Source organism: Oculina patagonica, chromosome 3, assembly GCF_052425735.1.
Source record: "Oculina patagonica isolate OP01 chromosome 3, crgOcupat, whole genome shotgun sequence".
NCBI classification, from domain to species: domain Eukaryota; kingdom Metazoa; phylum Cnidaria; class Anthozoa; order Scleractinia; family Oculinidae; genus Oculina; species Oculina patagonica.
Window position 1 is genome coordinate 12,927,742 of NC_135760.1, and position 24,616 is coordinate 12,952,357.

A 24,616-nucleotide genomic window follows, 5' to 3' on the forward strand; every position below is an offset into this window, starting at 1 on the left:
TCTATTACGTAATGCGTCCTCATTGTCCCACATATCAAGACAGCAGTAACGAGGTAACCGGGCCCAAAGTAAAGTGGGAGTGGGGGGGGGGGGGGGGGGGAGGGTACTACCATATGTAGGCTGTGTAGGTCTCCCGGGGTAGGTTGTACGGTCTGTACCGCGTGATAGGGTATCCCTAATACAAACAGGAGGGCTTCTGCTTTAAAAAGACATAAAAACGACCAGAAAAGAAAAGAAATTAGAAACGACATGTTGAAAAAATTCTTCATTATTGTTTTGCCTTTGAATAAGCGGGAACAATGGGCTACTGGGTGGCGGGAATAAGGTGTCCTGACTCAAGACACCCTTATCCTGAGGTTACGGCATACCTCTCCCGGTTCCCTCTCCCGATGGGTAACTGTAATCTCGTACCCAGAGGGGGCTTCTTTTGCCTACTTATATAGCTCAGTCAGAAGCCCATGTGCTCCTGGCTCAGTACGCAAGGAGTTATAGGCTGAGATTGACTTCAAATTCCGTTGAAGCTGCGTGACGCAGGAAGACAAGTGAGAGAACAGACCAGAAAATATTATCAGTCACGTGTTTCCTGTACGGATATTGTTACAACGCGGGCTCACTCGACTCACTGCTCCACTAATGAATGCCGAAGAAATTTTAGATTTGTCATGATTGTGGATTTGTTATTGACTTTGTGCTAGTTGCCTTGGTCCAACATTGATTTAATTTGAATGAAAATTGTTGTCTTTACTGCTATTTTAATTTATTTATGATCAAAACGCCCAGTTAAAGACAATGCAGCAGAAAGCAACGGAAGAGCTTCTGTCGTCGTGGTAGCCAAGTTACAGCCAAAACAAGCCGATCAACTGTGATATTCGCTGCGCTTATGGTAAGCTCTATTTCTTTTCAACTTTATTGTAGCCTGATTCAGTTATCCTTCTCCTATTTTGCGGGAATATAAACGTTTTTCGACTCGGCCGTCTTCTGAGCTCGAATTACCTACGGGAATTCATGTTGGTTTCCATATGCACAGTACAGTGTAGTGCTGTACTAGTGTATTGCTGTTTTTTGCATACAAGCGCTGTTTAAATAAGCTTATCGGTTATGGCGCAAACCTTGTTGCTTGTGTTTTGTGGTGGGTTTATGGAATGTTGAAAGCACGCGTACGCGTTTTTACGTTCGAATGTGAAGCGTTCCGCTCTTTCCGAATAAGCGCCGCCCTCGAATAAGCGCCGCATTTCGGACAAATAAAGTTAATAAGCGCCGCCACTGCCCGAATAAGCGCCGCAGTCCCGATGCGGCGCTAATTCGAGGAAATCTGTTTTGCTAAAAACTGCACTAACCAAAGCCACTCCTAAGGGTGCAAACTGGACATTTCGTTTCATCAAAAGCGATGTTTTGCAGTTTACAGTGATGGTTTTACTGCTCGCCTATTTGTTTTCTACATTCTTACAATACGTAAATGTTGTGAAGGCCGCAAACTTTGCTAGGACAGCTAGCGCACTACTTCTTCAGAAAGACTAATAACAATCAGAAATGCTACTTTCGAAACTTAAAATAACAGACTCTTTGAGAAATTTTAAATAAGCGCGCCTTCAAATAAGCGCCGCCCCCGAATAAGCGCTTCGCACTTGAGGTAGGGAAAAATTTAATAAGCGCCGGGATTTTCGGCGTGAACACCTTATATCGAGGAAACAATATCCTAGCTGTACGCCTTTTAAAAACACGTTCGAAAAGATGTTTTTTGAACGTTCTGTTCTTTTTGATTTAGATGTCTGTCATTTCGCGCTGTTTAATTGTGTAAATAACTTGAAAGTGACATAGGAGATGTGCGTAAAACAAACAAAAAACGATTTTTTGTTACGGCTTTTTCGGAAAACAATTTTTTTTTTCAAACGACGTTTTTTTTTTCGTTTTCAATTTTCGGGAACCCCTGAAGCCTTCTTTTTAAAAACAATTAATTTTTTTTTCTTTCCCCAACTGCTCGAGATTTTTATGTAGTTCGGTGTCTTTTGTTTTAAGTTCTTGAGAAAACAACGAAGGTACAATGATTTAGGTGGAAAACAAGTTAGAGTAGTGGTGGGAAAGATCAACCAGCTTCAGTGTTATTCTCAGTTTTTTGTATAATTTGATGTGCAAGTGAATCTGTACTATGATTATGCTGTGTGTGGTCTACTCCAAGTATTACCGAGAAACAGCACTGCACAGTAACAGCAGCTAGGATATCTTGTGTATAAGATTCACCTCTTGGAGAAAATCATGTGGAATATTGCAAATATACTAGTCTGAATTTTTTTTTTAATGTCTGGAGGCATGTGGCCTCAGGATGTTTAGTTCTCTGGTTGAAAACCTAATCAGGGGGCACTTCAGCCTCATCATTGTCAGTTAAATGTGGGAAAGGAAGATTTGTGGACAGATTAAAATTGTTTGATGTCTGACAGTCTCACATTTCAAGCGGCTGCTTTTTTCTTGCCCATTGTTACAGCAACTTTTTTTGCAATTTGACCTTGAAAGTTATACTCTGATCTATCAAGTACATTCTTAAAACCTCTCAATTCCTTTGTAGTTAGATTATTTACTTCAAAGTGATTGACTAAGCATTAATTTAATCAAACACCTAGAAGTTCATAGTTCATTCTTTTTCTTCCTCTTTGAGTGGGGACACCTTAAATCTGAGTTAACAAATAATAATAAATGATAAATAATAATAATAAATAATAAAGAATGACACTAAACATTTTCAATCAATATGATCTCACTCTGAAGATGATCATATTGATCAAAAAAGTTTAGTGTCATTTTTTAACATCTTTTAATCTTTTTTTAATATATATTTTTTTTTGGCAAAATGTACATACAAAAATAATGAGTTGAATCAGAAAATAGAAAACAGTTGTCTGACAGAGTTTTGATTTTTCATGGTATTCATTTAAATACATAATTTATATTTTTTATTTTTTTCTTTCAGGGACATTTACATGCCAGAAATACCAAACATTACTGGTAAAGTAAAAAAAAGTAAAAAAAAAAAGGATATTTGATGGAAATCTGGACAACTTGACTTTTATCCACCATGGAGTTATCTGATTATAAACAGAACAACAGAGTAAGTTTCATGTTGTAGTTAAATTTATTTAAATGGAGAATATAGATTACTTTGAATGAATAAATGAAGACAATTATTTTCATGATCTTAGACAGTACAGTTTGAGCTTCAGCTCTGATTAACCATGTGCGAGGGCTGTACTAGGAGAGCATAGACCCTAGATCTTGTCAGTAGCGATCACACAGTGAGCTATATAATTATATATTATACTGAGGGCTGATATTCTCCTAATACAGTCTCAGGCAAACTTGGTTAATAAAATATTTATAATACCACTAAGTGGTTAAAAAAGGGCTGTTAAAGTTCTTTTATCTTCTGGTCCAGTGCCTGGAAAGGACTTTTCAATTCTTTTCATTAATTACACAACTAAGAAAGTTTATCCCTGTAAACTATGTGTAAGCCGTCACATCCAAGCACCTGTCAAACTGACTCCAAGACTTGCTAAACATCACTCAATTACCATCTTGATATTGACATATTAGAACATTGAATGCTGAATGTGGCAAGTGTTTAATGAACTTCTCACTGCCCATACAGCTCGCTGCCTCCTCTAATGGTAAACTTGGTCAAACTGTCATTAAATGTTGTTCTGTTTTCTTGCTCTGTTTCATAGATCAGGACTTGTACAATCTGTGTGGACACAGATAATTTGTAATTATCACTTCCCTATTGTACCATGGGAGCAGGTAATCCAGTCTTTTGAGCAGTAACCATAATTATGTTAATTAACACCATTGTTTTAAGTGTTGGCCATTCATTCAATTACACCTGTAATATAAGATTGGAATATTCATTATCTGTAAAATATTTCCTTGCATCGGTATCTCATTAAATAAAATGGAGAACATTTTAGAAGAAAAATGTAAGTACAGTAAAGTTAAAGTTCGTTTTTTAATTCCGCTAACAAGAAAGTGGTGTGTTAAGTAACAGCTTATGAAACAATAAGAAAGCTGGAGTTATTTGTGTACTTATTTTTTTATACACTTCAAGAAAAATATAAATGCCAAGATTTTAGACAACACTCATTGCCATTTTAAATACCACTGATACTCACAGTACATACAATGTATATTTCAGCAAATCTGCAGTGAATTTGCTTAGCAACCACTTACTCTCTAGAACCTTATAGGCTGTTTTTATTTGTTATAGGTATTTTTGTTGGTTGTTAATTTAAGATGCAGTGTTGTGCCTCATTATGAGGAGTAGAGAGCAACCTAATGTTCTTGCTGCATTGACTGGGGGTGCGTTGTAAGAGTTGATAATCATTTGTAAAGGAAAAAAGGAAAAACGTTTGTAAAAAGAAGAAATGTTTTTTTGCAATCTGAGGGTGAAAATCAGGTGTATTTGGTGTATGTCATTGTTAAAAGTGTTCCACTATCCACTCTACACAACACTTTCAGAGAACTCATAGAGCAGAATGTATTAGTCATGGTATATTTATTTTGCAAACAGCAATCCAAGCCTGGCCTTGATGTGTAATCAACCAGAATTGCTGATTAAATGACAAAAAATATTAATTATTAATTTTTCACCTTAACCAGCATGTACTTGTCAGCCATGCAAGGTTATCCCAACAAGTCAAGGAAAACTATCTGCTAACAATGTGTAAGTATTGATTTCTGTAAGTTTAAATAATACTCTGCTTGCCTAAAGCTGTTGATTGCGTTCCAGAAAATATCCATACCTTTGCAGAAGGTTTTTAGTTTAAACCCCAACCTCAGAGGATAAAGATGAAATAAATTACCATCTGTCAGCAGGAATTCCAGTTTAAAAATAGCTTGTAGTTTCCCACTCCTCACCCCTGTAGAATTTCCAAATGATCTTCCATGGGTGTTGTGATTCTGGTTGAAATGTGTGTGTGTGTGTGTGTGTGTGTGGGGGGGGGGGGGGGGGGCATGGGGGGCATCATACTCCAAGTCAAGCACATTCATTCCCCCAGGGGGGAAAGTTCGGGAAACCCCTACTCAAATTTCACAAAAAGTTTTTTAAAAGTGTCCGGTGTGTCTGTAATCGATTTGTGGCAATGTATAACTAGGCAGTTCAGACAAAGCTGTTTTGGGAGAATGAGTTTCATTGAAAGTCCTACTAACACTATATTATCCCGCCAATCATGATCCTGATAAAACAATTTGTCTTGTTAAAAAAGACAGACCAATTTTATGCTGCGTTAGTGGACACAGGGAAATAAAACTTGGTGTGCCCCTACTACAACAGAGAATCTGAAGGGGGCCGTTCCTTTCAAGTAAGAGCGATAAAGTTATGGAACAAGATTCCCCTGGACGTTCGCAAGAAGAGCACCATTGGGTCATTTAAGTCTGCACTTAAAAAACATTTTTTAAACTCTGTAACCAAAGCCTGATCTATTTTAACTCATGTACATATTTTCTTATATCCTTTCCTTTTTTAGCATTTTTAAAGATATTTGTAATTATTAGAAGTAGTAGACAAATAATTTGTATTTTAAATTATATTATTGTAATTTTAGAGTTTTTAAATTTTTGTTATTAGATTATTTAGATTAGTTAATTAGTTTTATGCTCATTTACCCACCTCTCAAATGAAGAATGAAATGTGTGGGCAAGCGACGAGGGAGAAGGGGAGACACAAGCCGGAACCGAAACCAATGTGTGAACCCGACAACAGAGCCACGAAGGGAGGGGCAAACACAACAGAGAGGAGGAGGGGAGGAGGAGGGGGGAGGGCCGACCGACGCCACGCCCCAGCGACAGCGCCCGCAAGACCCAGCCCTGCCGCCCCCGACGGCCGCGTTGCGGCAAATAAGGTATTTATATTTCTAGAAATTGTATTTTTTTTAAATAGAGGGCCACAGGTTTTTCAGAATTTCTGTTACTTACGTGCTACCCTCTTTAAATAAAGTTGTCTATCTATCTATCTACAGAGGCATACAATACACACAGTCACATTTATTGCAACCGAAATACAAGAAATAGCACACAAATAAATCAAGACCTCTTTATTCATCTGAGGGGCCTGGGCACCACTGGGCTTGGTGCTAGAACTAAAATGACAGGCCAGAAATTAAAGAGTGATCTCACGACAATGGGATGTATATTTTCTGAAACTGCACACTGCCAAAAAGTTTGTTTTACACATGTGCATGTATGTTTGCTGTGAATTTTTTTGTAAGTTGTTAATTGAGTTAAATACCCTTGAGTTGATAATTTACTTGGGTAATGTTGTAAGTTACAGTCATTGTCATTGTTCTTTTCTTCCATCGCTGGAGAGGGCCCTGGCTCTTGTTTATTTCCTCTTAGAATTTCTATTTTTTTTTTGTTTGTTTGCTAGAATTTAGCAAGTTCTTGTGTCAAATAATTTATTAACTGTGAGATACCGGTATTTATTGCAGTTCTTGTGTCAAATATTAATTCTTAGATATTTATTAATTTAAACAATAATTATTATGGTTCCTGTGGTTTTCCCGCATGTCTTTAAAGAATTAAGCATTAGACCTTGATGTAAATATAGCAAGGAGTCCAAAAGTAAGACAACTTTTATTCGCATTTTTTCCTGTAGTCATTATCCAATCAGAAGCCAATAACAGCTTCCAGTTGACTTCTGATTAGATTAGAAACACCCAAAAAATGGGAATTGAATAAATAAGTATTGATCAAACTTTTGAGCCCCCTTTTTAAGAATAATTCAAGTCCATTCCTATACATATTTCTCTGAATATAATATAAATGGGTCTTTGAACATACTTAGCTTGTAGAGCTCAGAAAAATGACATGTCGCAATTCTAGTGGCTTGTCACACCAACCGCTGGGTATGTGTCCCCCATCACGCCAAACATTTAGTCCTGTGTTGTGATTTACTTTATAAGGTAATTTAATACGAAACAGAGACATTAATGGGTCTTTGAACATACTAAGCTTGTAGAGCTCAGAAAAAAACATGTGTTGTCTCTTGTGTAAAATGGTGATCCTAAAAATATTCATTTTGTGGTTGGGTGCAATAAAAAAATATGATTGTGTTTTTAATATTATTAATAGTAAATATTGTATTGTTATTTATTGGTAATGAAGCACAGATGGGGCTAAGCTGTGTAGCTTGTTGTTGATGAATTCATATCAATGTCACAAAGGCAAATGGTGCAATAGAATTGGTTACAATTGTTGTTTTCTCTTATGAAACTCTTTTATATATCTTTATTTCAGATCTTGTCTTATTTCTCATGAGATATACAACAATAATGCCTTCATTTTATGCACTAAATTTCAGTGTCGATTAATAAAATATGAGAAGTGGTTTAGATGAGATAATATTTAATTTAACACACTAGTTCCAAAAATTTAATTATCTCGGGGGTGCCAAGAATGTATTATTTCCAAGAATTTGTTCTCTTAAGAAATGTAGTTCTGCAGCATTCTGCAATGCAAGCAAGCAAACGATACTGATATACAAAATGGTTTATTCTTAATAACTTTCTCTTTAAAAAATGAACTGATCTAAAGTGGATGAAATTGCAGTATTGAAGATAAATTTGTCATCAAATTTTAATAATTGCAACTCAGAGGAATTTTTCAAATAAATTTGTTTTTATTTGAGTAATTATGCAAAATTTCATTAAGGAGTGAACTTATAGTGTTTTACAGATCCTTGACAAAATATTTTGAGAATTACATGTCAGATGTTTGATTTGGAACCACAGATGGCTTTCATATGGTTGTGAACTTTTCAAATTTCAACATGTCTTTCAGTGTTACTTCAGATGAAACTGTGTATAGCAGGTACCTTTCAACACAGTCATTTCGTACAATAATAATAATAACAATACCACTACACTCTGATTTATTTTATTTTCCATGTTCTGTTCAAGTGAATTATTTATTTTTTAAAAATCATCAAATACTTGTTTTGTTTCCTGGCACACCCAGAAAATCAATGAGAAAAATTGACCAGGTCTTTGATTGACATATTTTTAATGTCTGTTGAGCTTGCTATTTTTATCCTGAGCTTTAAAATATTCCCATGAAAGTAATGCATGTTTGATATTCTGTATACACTTAGAAATGTTTATATTTTTGACATTTTGTTTTCAGTACAATTTAGAAAATAATGATGATGTTTAACTCTGTTCAAAATTGTTAAATGGATGGTTTTCATAGGGCAGTAAATCGGTTACAACACTGAGGTAGTACCATACTTGAAGATACATACATGTCCACATACATGTAGCAAGTGTTTGGTCGCTATCAAGGTGCTCTGTACATAGTCTTAACATTTTAGTAGGTATTGGATAAGGGGGTGGGGGTACTTAAGGGTAAGCATTGTAGGGAATTACAAAGAATATTGATGAAATTGTTTAAAATCATTGAGGGTGATAATTATCTCCAACAACATATTTTTTTGCTAGACTTTTGGCTTAAGAGGTAGTCTTGTGGGGTACACCTGTAATGGCATTTTATGGCACCCTGGGAAAATGTTTTAGTTTGAAAAACCCGAGGTATCTTTAGTTACCCTAAAGAAGAAACAGTAATTGAACATAAGAGTATTTTTTGCTGGCAGAGTTCATTCTCATCTCTGTAGGTTTTTGGGATGGAGTGTCCCTCTTCCACCCTCTTGTTATCTGGCCCCTATTGAAACCATTGATTCATAGACATGTATTATTACAGTCAGCCATGGTTTATTGGGCCCATCTCTATATTTAACTCAGATGTATATGTTATTCATATTAATTTGTTTTATATGACAAATGAGCTCACACATTCTGTACATGTTTGTTTAAAAATAATAGATATTGAAATATTATTTACATAACAAACAGCTTCTGTAGGGTTCCTGTATGAATGAATGTGAATCACACTAAAATCTTATGATTTTCTACAAATCTTGAAAAACAATTACTTATAAAGAAGTGTGAAATTTTCCTCTCAATAGCTTGACCAAGTTGTTTTGCTAGAGAAAATTAAATTTCTATTGATTTATTGTGACTATATCTAATACTAAGTTAAATTGAGATAAAGGAATGCCAATAGACAAACAATAACCTTGTGGCTAACCCATCTTTCTGATAAATGGTGTCTTAATGTATTTCATTTTATGCTGCACAACAACAATAGAGGAGCTTAATGTAGCATTGTAATGCAAATGACTCCCTTTCAATCAGTTTGTAAACATGCTTTAAACAGCATGAATAGAGTAAAAGCTAACTAAGATGTAAATCTTATGTCTGCTGTCTTGCTTCTGGAATGTAACCTAGCTGCATCCTTTGTGCTGGTAAATTTAATGCCTACAGGGGCTAATACCATGCAACTTTGTTGTAAGAAAAATCTTCCTTTAACTACTTGGTTGTGATTGAACTTTCCTATTCGATAACCACATGAATTGGTTAAAGAAAAGACTCAGGTTTGTATGCAGTATATCACACAGGCAGTTGGTTTACATTAACCTCAGGTTCTGTACTGTAGTAAGATTTGAGATATACAGGTTGACAACATGTCTTTCACAATGTAATTTGCTTGTTTGGTGCAGCATTTTAAGATCCTTCTACAATTATGCAAAAGAAAATCACAATTTCACGAACTTGAACATGTACAGTTAAACTTGTTCGTTAAACAGTGGTTTGGTGAGGGATTAAATCTGAAATCTCTTTCTAGGAGGAGGGAGTGTCCAAATTACCTCCTTTCTAGGAATCTTCAGCACACCAAGGTGCCTTGCCTCTGCTGTGGTATCACGAGAGGGTTTCAAATTCAAGTGCCAATTAGGATAATGTGAAATCACTGTTGCAGTTAACATCTACAGCCAATTTATGCAAATTTGAACAATTTCTTATGTGCCTGTTAAGTAAAACTAGGGAATAATAAACACTGAACTATACATTACAAGAATAGAACAATGAGCATGAGAGGAAGTTAAATTTTCAGTTATGAGCTTATTATTGTTATTAGGGGGAACACTTGGCTAGTCTTGACTGTAATAATTTTATGTAATTGCTATCCTTTGAAATAACTTATTTTAACATATAAAATTAATATACCGGTAACTTATTTGTGACACAATTTTTTAATAAGTAAATTGAAAATTGCCATAAATATGATGTCTGCAATTGAATATATTTTATAACAAGTAAAAATTTATGTAATGCACTTTAGTTTATTTGTACATTAGATTTCTGGAGAGAAAAAAAAATTAAAATAATATATGCTGGCTCCTTTTCTTTATGATTAGGTTATATGATAAAGTCAAACTTCTGTAAAGGCACATCTCCTGTAGTAAACCATGATTAATTGTCAAACACTGTACATATTGCTTATCTTCGATTAGCAGACATCTCTCCTTAGAAGACAATTTTTCTGATCTGAAAGGTGTTTGCTTATTTACTTCTGGGTTTACAGTTTAATGAAATATTTTACTTATATGAAGGCAAGTGATGATCGCATATCTTCAAGCTATAACTTACGGTCAATGGCAGTTTCTAACTTTGATATAATTCTATTCAGAAAATCTTGTTTCAAAATTTGGGCAAAGGTACCCATGATGTCAAGGCAGTTGTATTTGAGGAAGATTGAGGCCTCCACTAGGTGGTCTTAGTTGCTGTAGCAATATCTGTGAAATGTGACACATTTATTTAATGTTTCATTTATTTCAGGTCCATAAATCAACCAGCTGGTGGAGCCAGCAATGGCACAAGAACAAGTTTCACAAAACACAACAAAGTATCTGCTTCAACAAGCCCAGATCATGGAAGACAAAATAGCAGGGAAAAGGTCTTGGTAAAAAGGGATTCTGGTCTACGAGAGGCTACTCCTAAAACACAAGTTAGTGCTGTTACTGGAAGTAGATCAAATGTGGAAAATTCTCAGCCCATTTTGGGCAATGGACTAGAAGCAAGTTTTGCTTCTTTACGGCGGAGTTCAGCTACCCCGGACCTGCTGAATACCAGTAGTGTATTTGATCCATCTGAGATACCACACATCTCATCCAAACCAAGCAGCGCAGGTTCAAGGTCATCCTCTCCTCGCCTCAAGAGACCTCCAACAAAAGAATCACGCAGTGTCTCCATTTGTGAAACAGACGTATGTTAAGTGTGTTCAGTGCTTATCTTGTCACCATTATTAACTGTCAGGTTGACAAAAGTAATGTGTTTAGTGACATGTACTATCAACATATTAGAAGCTAACTTTTGTCTCAAGATGTAATTAAAACATTTGGCACCCAGCTTTGAAAAATGTTATAGTTAGCGAATATATAAATTACTGGTATATATATATATTTACTAATTGATTTCTTTTGGGTATAAAAGAGCCCTTTGTACACTGTGTTTTACATTTACATGAACCTTACAATGTGTTGCTAAAATTTTTCTGGCATGGTTTACTTTTGTCCTGTTCTACATATCTAGTACATATGTAAGTTTTTACTTTTTACTTTCATTAGAACTTTTTACAGCTCAATCAGTATAGACTTATGGATGAAATTGGAAAGGTAAGAAAAATGTTTTTTTATTACTTGTTATAAATAATTACCTTACAGTACTTAAACATTTTACTCAGAAAATTGAAGACAGAAATAATAATAAATATATTTAAGCATACTTGTATACCGTCCTGTGGTGTTCTGTACATTTGTTGGCTCAGGGTCACTTCTCACCTATGAAACAATTTTTATAATCCGGTTAACCTTGAACCTACAGTACGAGGCAATAAAAAATTCATTCCTTTGCTTATTGGTTCTATTTTCAGGGATCTTATGGAGTTGTCAGGCTATGTTATTCAGATTTTGATCAAAACAACTATGTGAGTATTAAACTATTTATAATTTGGCAAGACTAGCTAGCGGAGAGCTTACCTTTTTTCCAGTCTTCAGTAATGGTAATTTGTTTCTAATGTCAGAAGAAGGATGCAGTAAATTAAATAAAAAAATGGTTATCCTTAATTCTAGTATTTTTTTATGTGTTAATGTACTGTTGCAGGCAATGAAGATAATATCAAAGAAAAGAGTTATGAGAAAAGCTGGCTTAAGTAAGTCTGACTAATAACATGAGTTTTATTGTAAACAAAGTTCTTAGTCTAAAATGACTAAAAATATTAAGCGGTGAATGGTCCCTCAGTATCCAAACCATAATGTCATGTTATGATTTTCTTTTTGATGAATTATTAATGAGTTTAAGAAATTTATTTGACAGCCAACTGTACAGAGTGATAGATTCAAAATGTGTGTTGATTGGGGATGAGAAGCTTTACATTTTTTCATTTTTTCTCCATCATAGGAAGACCAAGTGAAAAAGGGAACCCAGGATTGGAAAACCTTCAAAGAGAAATTGCTATTCTTAAAAAAGTTGACCATCCCAATGTTGTCAGCCTATATGAGGTACAGTGAAGCCACTTGAAGTCTTTCATTCCCAGCAGTGATTCATTCCTATCTCATCTTCAACAGCACGTAACATTCAAACAGTCCTCTGAGAAGAAAAACTTTAATAAGTTAATATTTTACATCTTTTCTTTAAGCTGTAGTTCCAAAATCAGCAACAGTTACATTTTTATTACTGTAAGTTCCCAAATGAAGGTAAAGTCTGCATTTGAGCCTAGTAGCTCATCTGGTCAGAGTTTATCCCTGTTTCAGTAGCATGAAGCATCTAGGAGTATTTCTTCTTCCCCCTGGATGGGATGCAAGTCCATTACAGGGTTATCCACAGCATTAACTTCACCAGTACCTATTTATACACCTGAGTGGAGAGAGGTACTGTTATCTAGTAAAGTGTCTTGCCCAAAAACTCAACATGATGACCCAGGCCAGGGCTCTAACCCAGACTAGGTCCCGGATTGCTCGATCCAGAGTCTGGCACACTAACCATTAGGCCACCATGCTCCTGAGTTCCCAAATACTTTTATATAATTCCTAGTTCTCTCTATGCAATGTGCCTGAGGAACATTGTGGTGGTTGTATTCAACATAGCAACTGAAGAAAGAAATTGCTGCCCCTTCACCAGACATGTTTTGTTGGATACCACAACTATTATGCACTATAGGCATATTATGTAGAAGGAACTGGGCATTATCCAAGTGTGGAAACTTGGTTGAAGTTTAGCCAACAGCCATGATAATTACTTCATCCTGAAAATAATAAAACATTGTTTTTACCTGATCCATGATGTTCCTTATCAGGTTTTAGATGACCCTTCAGAGGATAATCTCTATCTTGGTATGTATCAAGAATTTTGAAAATAGTCACTGTTATACAGTAAAGCTTTAGTTTGTGAGATCATAAGAAAATTTTGGGTTAATAAAACTGCCCTTTTCATTATTTAATTTTTCTTTTATTTTATTTTTTTGCAGTTTTTGAGCTCATGGATAGAGGGTAGGTATTATTAGTATTTCTAATTCAACTTAAAATATATGTTGTCTTTTTTTGTTTAATTTTTCAACCCGATTTTTTTTTTCATTGTCTATTTCATTATCATAATCTGAAACAAGGGAAATAAAAATCAAACTGGTCAAAAAACCATAGATAAAATTAAACCACAACATATACACTGGTGGCTTTTATAGAAATAAAACCCCACATCTAGATCAACTGGGCATTATGTTGACAGATCATATTTGTCTATTATTTATTAGTGGAGGAATAAACAAAGAAAAAGTAGGACGCTTTCTTTTTCAGAGGAACAGTATTTTTTGAAGAGGAACACTATTTTCATTATACATTTTAATACCTCTGCTATAGTTTGGAACAGTGGAATATCATTTTAATAAAAGCAATATCTTTTACAGACTTGCATATGTTTTTTATTTATTTGATATCTTTTTTTGTTTACCAAACAGAGAGGTCATGGAAGTACCTGGACCACCCCTGTCGGAGCAAGATTCCAGAAAATACTTCATTGATGTTGTGTTAGGGATTGAATACTGTAAGTCCCATCAACTTTGCTTTTCATCAAAGACACATTGAATAATCCTTAATAATCACTTAAATTTCCTTATTAGTAGTTCTTAATTTGTTTTTCTTCTTTTGATTACAGTGCATTATCAGAAGATTGTTCATAGAGATATAAAACCATCAAATCTTCTAAAAGGAGAGGATGGCCACATAAAGGTACAGCTTCAAAGGAAAAACTGTATAAAGATAATTATATCCAACACTTAGTGATGCCTTTAGCATAAATTAAAAGAATGAGAAGTTATTTCACCGTTCTTATTGTCTCCTCTTTATGGCTACAAATTAGTTAGTTCGCTTGACATTACTGGTAATTTCTCGACTAATAGTATTTTTTTTGTGGTATAAAATTTCTAATTTAGGTTTACCTTTTTTAACAGATTGCAGATTTTGGTGTGGCTGATGTCTTTGAAGGAGACGATGCCTTGTTAAATAAAACTGCAGGCTCACCTGCATTCATGGCTCCAGAATCTTTACAAAGTAAGGCTAAGAACTTCTACCTCATCAAAATACTGGTGTCATACCAAAATTTTGTGCAAGTTCAGGAGTAGATCTGACTGGGTATATACCTGTATATGGGAAAGGAATGGGAGCGAACATCTGGCCGTGTTAATCTGAACTTATCTAGAGTATACAATGTACATGTATATCTCACCATGCACAGTCTTTTGACACTGTATATCTGTAGGCTGTTTACCACATATTTGTGTGACATGGCTGGGTAGTTAAGTAACAAGGCAGAGTTTCCAAGTCAGGCCATCAAGCCAAGCATTTTCCCATCCATCCCCCACCCCTACTCAGTCAATAAGTTCACATATTTACATAATTGTCTGATTAACTAAGAATTATTTTCATTAGATTCACGTGACAAGTACAGTGGAAAGGCTGCTGACATATGGGCTTTAGGAATCACTCTCTATTGTTTTATATTTGGCAAGGTAAGTGGCCTTATGTGGACAGTTGAACCTGATTAAAAAAAGTTTAAGCTGGTGTCTGTAAAAGGACAACTGTACCCTTATGCAGTGGATGTGACTGTACCCTTATGACATCATTACTGCAGACAGCTAGCTGGTACACGGCACTGATGATTCGTCAACAACAACACTATGTTGAAGTCTGTATAAAGAATAACAACAAGGAAGCACCATGATGATAAAATAAAAACATACATAAATAAATAAAAATGTACATAGCACATGTGACAAGAACAAAAGACAAGTGAGTGATCTTTGCCTTGTTTGTTTTTACAGGTTCCATTTGATGATGTAAACAGGATGGGCCTTTATGAGAAGATCAAAACTGAACAGTAATAATTATATTTATTGACTTTATTTCAATATATATAATATTGTGTTTATATTATTTGTGCATCAATTGAGTGAGCAGTTTGTGTTAACATTTTCTGCTTTCTTTTCTCATTTTCATTTGTTGCTGTTTTTCAGGCTGACCTTTCCAGAAGAGTAAGTCTTTACTACTGTGCTTTTGTTTTATTGTGATTACAATAATGGCAAGGCTGTGTTATTGCATGTTTGCTATTTATTTTTAGGCAGCTTAAACAAAAAACGTTCTGATTATCAAGTAGCTTAGACTAGAGGGAACAATATTTTCCGAGGACCATAAGAGAGTGGAATGCACTCCCTGCGGCGTTAGTCCGCTCTCTACGTCCTCCATCTGGACTGCGCGAGCATTTTTATTAATTTTTTACCCTATTTTAGAATTTAGATTTTAGAATTTTTAGATTTTTAGAATTAATTTAGAATTTTTCAGTTTTATATATTACATATTGTTTTTTTGGTTGGGATCCGTGGACTTTTACCAATTATTAAATGTAGATGTAGATGTAGATGTAGATGTAGAGAGGGAGGAAGAGCAAACAAGCACAATAGTGAGAAGACCCTTTCACGGTTGTTTCACATAATTCTCTTTTTGCACTTCACCCTCCTTTTCCCCTCCTTACCCCTTTTCTGCTTGTCATCAACACCCATAGTAGGGGAAGTTTTGGTCTAACTTAAGGAGACTCGAAGGTTAAAAGAAGTAGTTTCTGATCAACACTGTTATGTAATTTGCAGGCCACCATTAAACCCTCAGTTAGAAGATCTTATTTTGCGAATGTTGACAAAAAATCCAGATGAAAGAATTAACATCCAACAAATCAAGGTATGTCCTAATTAAGATCGTCAGCTCAATACAAGATATAAAGCACAGGAGTGCTTGATTGCAGTCACACTGGTTGTTCTTGGTATATTTTAAACTGGCAGTTTGCTAAAAGCAAATAATGCTTGATATATTTAGACAAGTATAATCTAATTCGTTATTTTATCTTTTGTGATCAGGAGCATCCATGGGTTACACATGGTGGCAAACAACCCCTGCTATCCACTGCAGAAAACTGCACTGACATTGAAGTCACTGAGGATGACATTCAGAACAGTGTTAAGTCTATTCCAAAAATCAAGACTCTGGTAAGGACACTGAACTGCTTGATACAACTCAGAATTGTTTACAGACTCCGCTTATTTCCTCTCTGCTTATTTTGTGTAGTTGATTACACAAAGTTATCTTGGACCAACACTGGTATCCACAGCAAAGTGCATAAAAATCTTGGATTTTTAGACATTGTTTTAGTATATGTTGTGTTTAATTTTATCTTTGTTTAATTTTCAAACATTGATTTTATTTTTCATTGTGTCATATTCATTATCATAATCTGAAACAAAGGGAAATAAAAATCAAACTGGTTTGAAAAATTTTAAACCAAAGATAAAATTAAACCACAACATATACAACAACAATTTTTATTAGCAAGAAAATATTTATAAACAAAATTATAGAAGAGATCCTTTTTAGCCCCGTTTTGTTTCAGAACATAGCCACAGGAGAGTGCTTTACGATTTGCTACTGAATCATTAATTAACTTCTCTATTTTGTTTGTTTGTTTGTTTGTGTATCCACTTTATATTTATTGACTTATTGGTTGATCAATTTGATTTGTTTAGTAAAATGATATCACTTTTCCTCAAAGTACTTGTTTTCTGTTTCTCTCCAGATACTTGTCAAGAGCATGCTGAGATATCACACATTTGGTAGCCAAGCAAAAATGGAACGGATACGATCCCACTCACAACCAAATATTGGACCAGATGTGGAGGAAAGAAAAGTCACCAAAATTTGACCATTGTTTACTGGTCATAATAATATTGGCAACAAGCATAAAATTATTTTGTGAACTGAAGTGATGCACTATCGATAGAACATTTAATGTTCTGGGTTGTTTTTTTATGGTGTAGTTTAGTTTCCTGGATCCTCCTGTATGCCGTACATTTTTTATGATTTATGAAACTACAGTGGGAAATTGGTACTAGGCATAAATATGATATATTTGCCTTTGCTGTTTATTAACAACTGTCCTGCCTGACTGTGGTGAAAAACTTCAAAGGGCAGACAATGTGTTGCAAGAACAGAGAAACACATTTAAGGTGTAAATAGTGAAAAGTTATAAGTCAGAGGGGGTGGGAATGATGTTGTAGACAGAAATGGGTGGGAGTATAGTATAACATACTAAAACCATTCTTTGGTATATTTTCTGGTTTTGGTTTGAACCTACAAAGTTCATATCTGTGAAATTGTAAAAAATGAAATTTAGCAAAATGTGGTATCTTAACTTTGCAAATTTAAGTACTCAGGAATGTTAGTATGAATAATCTATAAAAGAACAAATAAGTATTTACATCCATGTAGTAAGTTGTATTTAATCACTCTTTCTACAGGATTGAAAGGATAACTAGGAAGTATAAAGCATGAAATATATTGAAGACATGTATAAAGTAGTTTAGCTATAGGTAAGACTATAAGCTCTCTTGGCAATGTAGAGAAAGAGAGAGACTTTATAGTACTTACAGACAGCAAAAATCAAAGTTGAATTTGCTTTTTGCTGGGTACCAATTTTTTTGTCGTGTATAGCCAAGTTGTCATTTATTTTGTCACCTTGTCAAGTGTCATTTATCTGACAATCAGAACTACACGTGTATTATCACACAACTAATATTTGATAATGGTATTGTTTGTATAGGGATAAACAGCTGACATGCTGTGCTGGTAGTATAAAGAACAAACAGCAGACATTAGTGCCCTTTAGAGCAAAAGTTTCTTGTAGTGGAAGAACAGTGTGCATTTTCAGGGCATTCAGATAATATATTTTAACAACGGAAATACTCTTTTTACGTATCAGTAGGTTGAAAATTGTACAAGATTATCCTATCATATAACCAGTATTTACTCAAATCTAATATTTATTTGTTTTCAACTGAGCTTATGTTAATAGTGAACGTCAGCCCTCAAATGTCTATTTTTAACAAATAATTTATTTTCGTTGATTAAAAAGTGTAAAAAAGATGGTATTAAAAACTAATATTATAAGTTTGATTTTTATCTTGATAAAAATAAATAAAGGTTTATTATCAGGTCAAAAGTGGTTCTTCTTGCACTTGAGGTCATTATTGTTGACATGTGATGGTGTGGCTAGCTTGGCACAGGGCGGCCAGCCTTCACATCAAATTACAGGACATTATAAAATGTTGGAGGAATAGTGTGCAATATGATTGGTCAGTTCAACTTCATTATAGCTTCATAAAGCATGCGGCTAACATTACATGCCTGCTTTATCAAGTTATAATGCACACAGCTTACCTAACGAGTTTGAGCGCGCATAATTTCTTGACTTTTTATAAAAGAAATAAAAAACACTTTCTCCTTGTTTATTGTTGAGTTATATATTAAGCACTTGGGAATTTCAAAGAACATTTGAGAAGTGCCAGAAGCATGCACCTCGTGCTTTGCTATGCACTTCTCTCGAGTTCTTAAAAATTCCCACGTCCTTATAAAGCAACAATGCACTCAGATGTTTATATCCTGATTTTGACTTGCCTTTTGCAGCCATTTAGAATTTTAAGTATGTGGTCAGCTGGTGCAAGGACTTGAACTTGAAAAACCCCTCGGAAATGGCTCTGAGATCTAAGAATAATATTTGTTAGTTCCTGATCTTATGGCCCTAAAATCTCTGAATTTTCTCGACCATCCCAAATTCCATAATTTTTCGGCTCCAGTATGTCACATCAGCTAACCATGTATTTATTATTCAAAATGGCCTTTTATATTAAGTCCTCTTAATTGATGTAATTAACAAGTTTACTTTTTATCCATTTTTTAACCAAGTGATTGGCCAAAATGTTTTCCGAAAAATAAAGTTATGGCCCAAATCTCATCGTAAACGAGTGTGTCCAAAAATAACACCAGACCAAACTTGAGCACAGCAAGCCCAAGGTAATGACAAGAGCCACAGTACTTAAGAAGACTCAATTTATTAGGGTTGTATGGGAATGAAACAGTTTTGCTTTAGGAGCTACAAACCCTTCTAAAATTGAGGGTTTTTTTAGTACTATGGTTCTTCTCATTAGTTTGGGCTGCCTGTGCCTTGAGTGTTACTATTCAGTCCATATCTGGCATCCTCCACTGACTTCATATCTTTTTAAGCGATGGCGTGACATCGCTTTATGCCATCGAAAGATCGGTTCGTTTTGTCTGTTTGGCCCAATCGAACAGAAAATCAAATTTAACTTAACAAGAAATCGCCGCGTAAACACAAAAGCAAAATACTTTCGTACAGTTAGAATGGAACACTACAATGTATAATCGAAAGAGACTAATTATATATGATCGGGTCCATTAGATTTAGTTGACAGAAATTTCTAACTCTTATAATACAAAGGGGCACTGTGAGCAAGAGACCGTTTGACCTTTCTCGCAGCTTTGCTCGCGCGTATCGTTTGTCGCTTATCCGTGATATCACACTACAGTATAACGCAAATTATTTGTTGAGACAACATAGGGAAATCTAAAAAAAGTAAAAAAATATAAAATAAAATATTACCGTTGTTCAATTGAGAAAATCTACGAAGAAAATGTATTATTTGCATCCTTGGTCTGTGAATTCATAACAGCTATACAATCAAGTTTTTCCTCATAATTCTGTAAGACCCCTTGTGAAACGCCATCGCTTCTGCATGCATCGCGTGCCATTTATTTAAGAGAGGTAAAAAATTGTTGACCTTTTATTCAATTTTTTTTAATTGGATGGAACCTGGAATACTGGCAACTGTGCAATTTATTAATTACCTTTTCAACAAAAACATACAAATGTTACACAGTCACTTGTAGAGTGTAGGATTTAATTTGTATCTGCAACGCGTGTTATAATATTTAAAATTTGATTAAATAAGGTATTATGAAATGGTACAATATGCAATTAAAATTCCCATAAATGTAGCTTTTAAACTGCCACTATATAATAAACGAGTTTACTTGTTGATATAATAAACATTTTCAAATATTTCTTAATAAACAGTTATTCTTTAACAATGACTTTCGTTGCTGGTTCTACTGGTAAAGTGGTTCCATTCGTTAATTTTCTTTTCTTCAAATGATTTTTAGCTGGCTGTTCATGAGTCCTTTCAGCTGAGTCATCTTTGTTCTTTTTATTTTCAGTTGTTCCATTTGTCAGGTTCTCTGCGGCAGGTGATTTATGATCTGAACAGTCATCAGTCTCCTGAGTGATGTCAAACTCGTACGTGTTCAGTTTCCACTCAGCTTCATCTGGGTCAGTAGCATTGTCCTCCATTGTCCTCTCTACATAAGTAGCATGACCACTGCCGTCAACTAGCACCACTGTGTTTGTCCTGAGAAAATGTAATCATGGGCAAATATATAATTTATGACTTAGTAGAACACTGGGGATGAAAGTGACGGGGATGCTCGTCGTCTTCGCTTAGGGGTGTAAGATTCGGATTTTTGGACTTGTGTTCCAGGCAAAACGCCAATATTTTTAGCCAAAATGGTCTCGTTTAGGGATACACACGAGGAAATATACAAATATAAATTCAATTCTAGTTTTTTGGTATCTTTTAGGGGGTCAAGAAAAGCTTGAGCCACACCCAGATTGGTCTCTTTAGGGGTTCTGTGGAGGGGGGGGGAACACTTCTAAAAAGTAATTTTAAAAGTCTTCGCATAATATCCAAAATATGCTTTCTACTACTTGTATGAAAGTAGATCATGAAAGATCAACATGGCATGGTAATCACAATCTTGTTTGTCCCAGATTTGGTTACAGAACTAAATACCTCGGAAAATGATCATACAAGGTCAGTAATTGAAACCTCAATATCTGAATTAATAACTTCCTCGTTAAACCCTTAATCATACATAAAAAATGTTCTGCTTTAAAACTTAAAATGCGTGTAACATGCCTAAAAGTAGGTTTTCTTTGCTTTTCTTTGAAAAAGATGTTAATTTAGGGGAAACAGAAGCAGGTATTCTCTACCACTCAGAACTACAGGAGATTAATCCCAAAAAACTTAGTTGCACCCCTGGCCAATATTTATTTCCAATTAATTTTTTCAGTAGGGAACAAAATCCATTTTATTTTGTTTCTACTGTTGAAATACTTCCGTAACATCTACATTGAAGGGGGTCTTGCAAAGGGGGCACACTCCCATCACTGTATAAGACATTAAAACATCTACCTTGTTCCATATCTAAATTCCTTGTAGTTGACAAAAATCGCTCGGCATGCATTGATTGCAGTCATATTTCCACCTTCATCTTGAGGACCAATAAAACTCTTCTCATCACCACAACTAAAGTTTCTGACAACAAAAACAGTTTATATGTCAAATTAGCCTAAACCAAAAATGAAAGTGTTAGTGAGTTAAATTGGTCTGCTGTTCATTATGCAGAAAAGGGTAATTAAACTAAACATTTTAGGAAACTGACTGTCTTAAAGTAATTATGTTGAAAGAGGTGTGGTCCACAGACCATAAGGGTTTTAACCTGGTCATCATAGGCAGAAAATTTAATTAATTTCTGCATTCATCTGGTGTTATTAGACATACACACATCATTACCCCCATTTGGCGGATCTATACTGTTAGCCCCTCTGTCTGTCAAAGTCACTTAATTATTACAGAACAGCTATGACTTCATTACAAATAGCTTTTAGAGGTGTTAGTGACAACCAAACAACTCTGCTATGTCCAAGCTGTATATACCCTATTATTAAAAACTGGCAATGGTATATTGCAATTCCTGAGTTTTGATTGGTTGACAGACAATGGTATATGAGCTCATATACCACTGACCACAGAAATGGTAGCTGATATGCGTCAACGAAAACAGCTGGGGAGCTCAAATATTGCAAGTCTTTGGGCATTTTTAATAAAACAATTATTCCACTCAAGCTTGTTGGATATGAGATTGTTATAGTCAACTAGGTGCTACGCGCCTCGTTGGCTATCTACCATCTCATATCCAATGCACGCTTGTCGAATAATTGTTAAATACACACCACTTTGAACCTGTCAACCTGCCTAACAGAACTGTGAGAAAAACTTTATGAGTTACTTTAAGTAAACTTACCTTTGCCGGACATTCAGCAGGCTCATGAGCTTATCAATAAGCTCCTGTTTGGTTGAGGTTTCCTCTAATATTTCAGCAAATCTTTCTCTTCCATAAGCCATCTTGGGCCATGAACAGTTCAGCACTTTATTTGATAAGACATGTATTCCAGGCTTCAACATTGTGACTTGTTTCTCTTCAATGTTACAATACCACCCCACCTGGGTCTCACCAGTTTGTGACAATGTCCCCACCAAGAGATTGAATCCATTGTATTTCTCTGATTGGCTGCTAACAGTCTTCAGATAACTATCAACATTATCATCTCCTTTTAGAAAATCTGGCACAAGATGACCTCTTCCTATTGCATTAGGATCAACAAACTGTGGTGCCTGTCTGTAGTTAGTAATGGCTGCAAATTTTCCATCAGTAGCCATTCCAAACCATGTGCCACCCTCTCTTCCAGGCTCCAGGTCCATACCTGTAAAACAAGTTGCAAATCAGACTGCTCAGCATTTTTGGAGGGAGGAGGGGTGGGTATGGAGGGGGGATGGGTGGGTAAGAATGGGTGTTTTAAAAGGTGGATTTTTCTCAGACGTACTTTGTGCTTACAAATACAAAAAAAATAACGGGACCTTCTCAAGCAAACTGTCTGGATGATGGTTATAAAGCTAAAAGGAATAATGACAACCGACCTAAAATACTTCTAAGTAATATAAAATACTTATAAGACTCTGAAACGTCGTTCAATTTTATCGTTTATTTTTACTTGCCAACCTAAAATAGTATGGTTCATAAAGCTGCTTTAACAATTATCAATGATACCATACATGCACACATAATGCACAAAATGGTTTACCTGCAATTATGCTGGGATTTTCTTCCCAAAACTTTGCATGAGCTGTTGGTCTGTAATAAAATTCATCCCTGTTTGATGCCATGATAAGACGGTATCCATCAGGGCTTGGATCGTCACAGAAGTACAGAAACAAGATGCACATGTTGAGGTCTTCTCTTGACAATACTGTGTCTTAGAGAACTTCTCTGTGAAGATTAATATGTGTGTAGTCACAAAAGGAAGAATTATATGTCAAAAATATATTTCCTGTTACCAAAATATCAAAACAAAATTGGAGTCATTCACAAAACAAAATTTGACCATTAATTACGTGTCATTGCACTCAATACAATATTCTTGTCAACAAAAGATCGAGTACAAATGTTTATACCAATAACAAACAAGTTTGAAATTCTTTAACTAAAATTTTATTAATTTTTTGAAAACACACTCAAAAATTTAATTGCATTCCATTTAATATCCTACAGTCATTTGTCATAATTATTCAGACTGCTTTCAGAAATACTATCGTATGCAAGGAAGTGTACATAAACTAAGCAAACAAATTCAAATGAAAAGTTTCAAATAATACAAAGTTTAGCCACAATAAAATTACTACGTATTAAGCTAAAGTTATTCTAATGTTTTGAAATTAAAACTCTTATTTCAGTCACAAAATGACTGACACACACACAAACAAACACACTTATTAATTTTTTCAAACACGTATGGCAATCACAAAATTTTCCAGTCAAGACTAAAAATACTTGCCAAGAGTGATGAAAAAGGAGCTGGAACAACACGGAAAATAAAAGCTTTGCCAAGAAGAAACTCAAGAAGAGTTTTGACAGATTTATTTAGGGGAATTGAGATTTTATAGGTTAAGCTTATGAGCGATATTGAAAACTAAAGGTATAAAGAATTTTACAAACATCACGTTTTACCTGAAATGCTAAAGTTCTTAGCTCTGTTTTCCACCGTAATAAACGCAGATAAACGCTGACTCACAGGCTGTTTACGTGAGTTCAAGAAAGAAATATTGTCCCATTCGTTCTGGTCTTTGGTTTTACGTTGACCTGAAGTTGTTTTATGTCACGCTATTGATTATTTTCGCTTATTACACTAATAAGTAATCTTAAAAAGCCCACATACAAGGAAGATACATACCTAATGTAAGCTATAGTTAACCCATAACAGCAGACAAGACCAGTTTAATACCAGTAAAAACCCTTCTTGTCAAATTGTTCAATGGAGCTGAACACATGAAAATACGCATGACTTCTTCAAGTATTGTACATCAGCCCCCTCCCCTCCCCCTGATCCTCCTCCAGGGATCCAGG

General features: G+C 35.0%; 2 protein-coding genes across 4 annotated transcripts; one reads left to right on the forward strand and one right to left on the reverse strand.

Moving 5' to 3' along the window:
- Positions 1-379: 379 nt before the first annotated feature.
- LOC144646700 (calcium/calmodulin-dependent protein kinase kinase 2-like) lies at positions 380-18,486 on the forward strand. 2 transcript variants are annotated; one of them, XM_078506375.1, is made up of 20 exons: positions 380-883; positions 2,963-3,100; positions 3,714-3,786; positions 4,642-4,705; positions 10,710-11,136; positions 11,498-11,545; positions 11,803-11,856; positions 12,033-12,081; positions 12,330-12,430; positions 13,225-13,261; positions 13,396-13,417; positions 13,882-13,967; positions 14,079-14,152; positions 14,374-14,473; positions 14,852-14,931; positions 15,244-15,299; positions 15,436-15,453; positions 16,063-16,150; positions 16,327-16,455; positions 17,040-18,486. In XM_078506375.1, the coding sequence occupies exons 3-20, from the start codon at positions 3,777-3,779 to the stop codon at positions 17,163-17,165; spliced, it is 1,569 nt and encodes a 522-aa protein (XP_078362501.1). In that variant the 5' UTR covers positions 380-883; positions 2,963-3,100; positions 3,714-3,776; the 3' UTR covers positions 17,166-18,486. The 2 variants fall into 2 exon arrangements, with proteins under 2 accessions (XP_078362501.1, XP_078362502.1); XM_078506376.1 differs by lacking the exons at positions 380-883; positions 2,963-3,100; positions 3,714-3,786; positions 4,642-4,705 and adding an exon at positions 8,858-9,466.
- Positions 18,487-18,541: 55 nt separating this feature from the next.
- Positions 18,542-24,563, reverse strand: LOC144646702 (transport and Golgi organization 2 homolog). 2 transcript variants are annotated; one of them, XM_078506378.1, is made up of 5 exons: positions 24,444-24,563; positions 23,298-23,482; positions 22,460-22,919; positions 21,568-21,690; positions 18,542-20,724 (listed from the first exon to the last, which is right to left on the reverse strand). In XM_078506378.1, exons 2-5 carry the CDS (start codon positions 23,437-23,439, stop codon positions 20,394-20,396), a joined length of 1,056 nt encoding a protein of 351 aa, XP_078362504.1. In that variant the 5' UTR covers positions 23,440-23,482; positions 24,444-24,563; the 3' UTR covers positions 18,542-20,393. The 2 variants fall into 2 exon arrangements, with proteins under 2 accessions (XP_078362504.1, XP_078362505.1); XM_078506379.1 differs by lacking the exon at positions 24,444-24,563 and adding an exon at positions 24,221-24,359.
- Positions 24,564-24,616: the final 53 nt, after the last annotated feature.

Excerpts from the sequence above, each read along its gene's own strand:
- LOC144646700 (XM_078506375.1), top strand. Across the intron at positions 11,857-12,032 it reads ATTTTGATCAAAACAACTAT|GCAATGAAGATAATATCAAA; the intron begins GTGAGTATTAAA and ends GTACTGTTGCAG. Across the intron at positions 16,456-17,039 it reads TTCCAAAAATCAAGACTCTG|ATACTTGTCAAGAGCATGCT; the intron begins GTAAGGACACTG and ends GTTTCTCTCCAG.
- LOC144646702 (XM_078506378.1), bottom strand. The coding sequence starts at position 23,439 with ATGTGCATCTTGTTTCTGTACTTCTGTGACGATCCAAGCCCTGATGGA. Across the intron at positions 22,920-23,297 it reads AAATCCCAGCATAATTGCAG|GTATGGACCTGGAGCCTGGA; the intron begins GTAAACCATTTT and ends CTTGTTTTACAG. Across the intron at positions 21,691-22,459 it reads CTGCTGAATGTCCGGCAAAG|AAACTTTAGTTGTGGTGATG; the intron begins GTAAGTTTACTT and ends TTTTGTTGTCAG.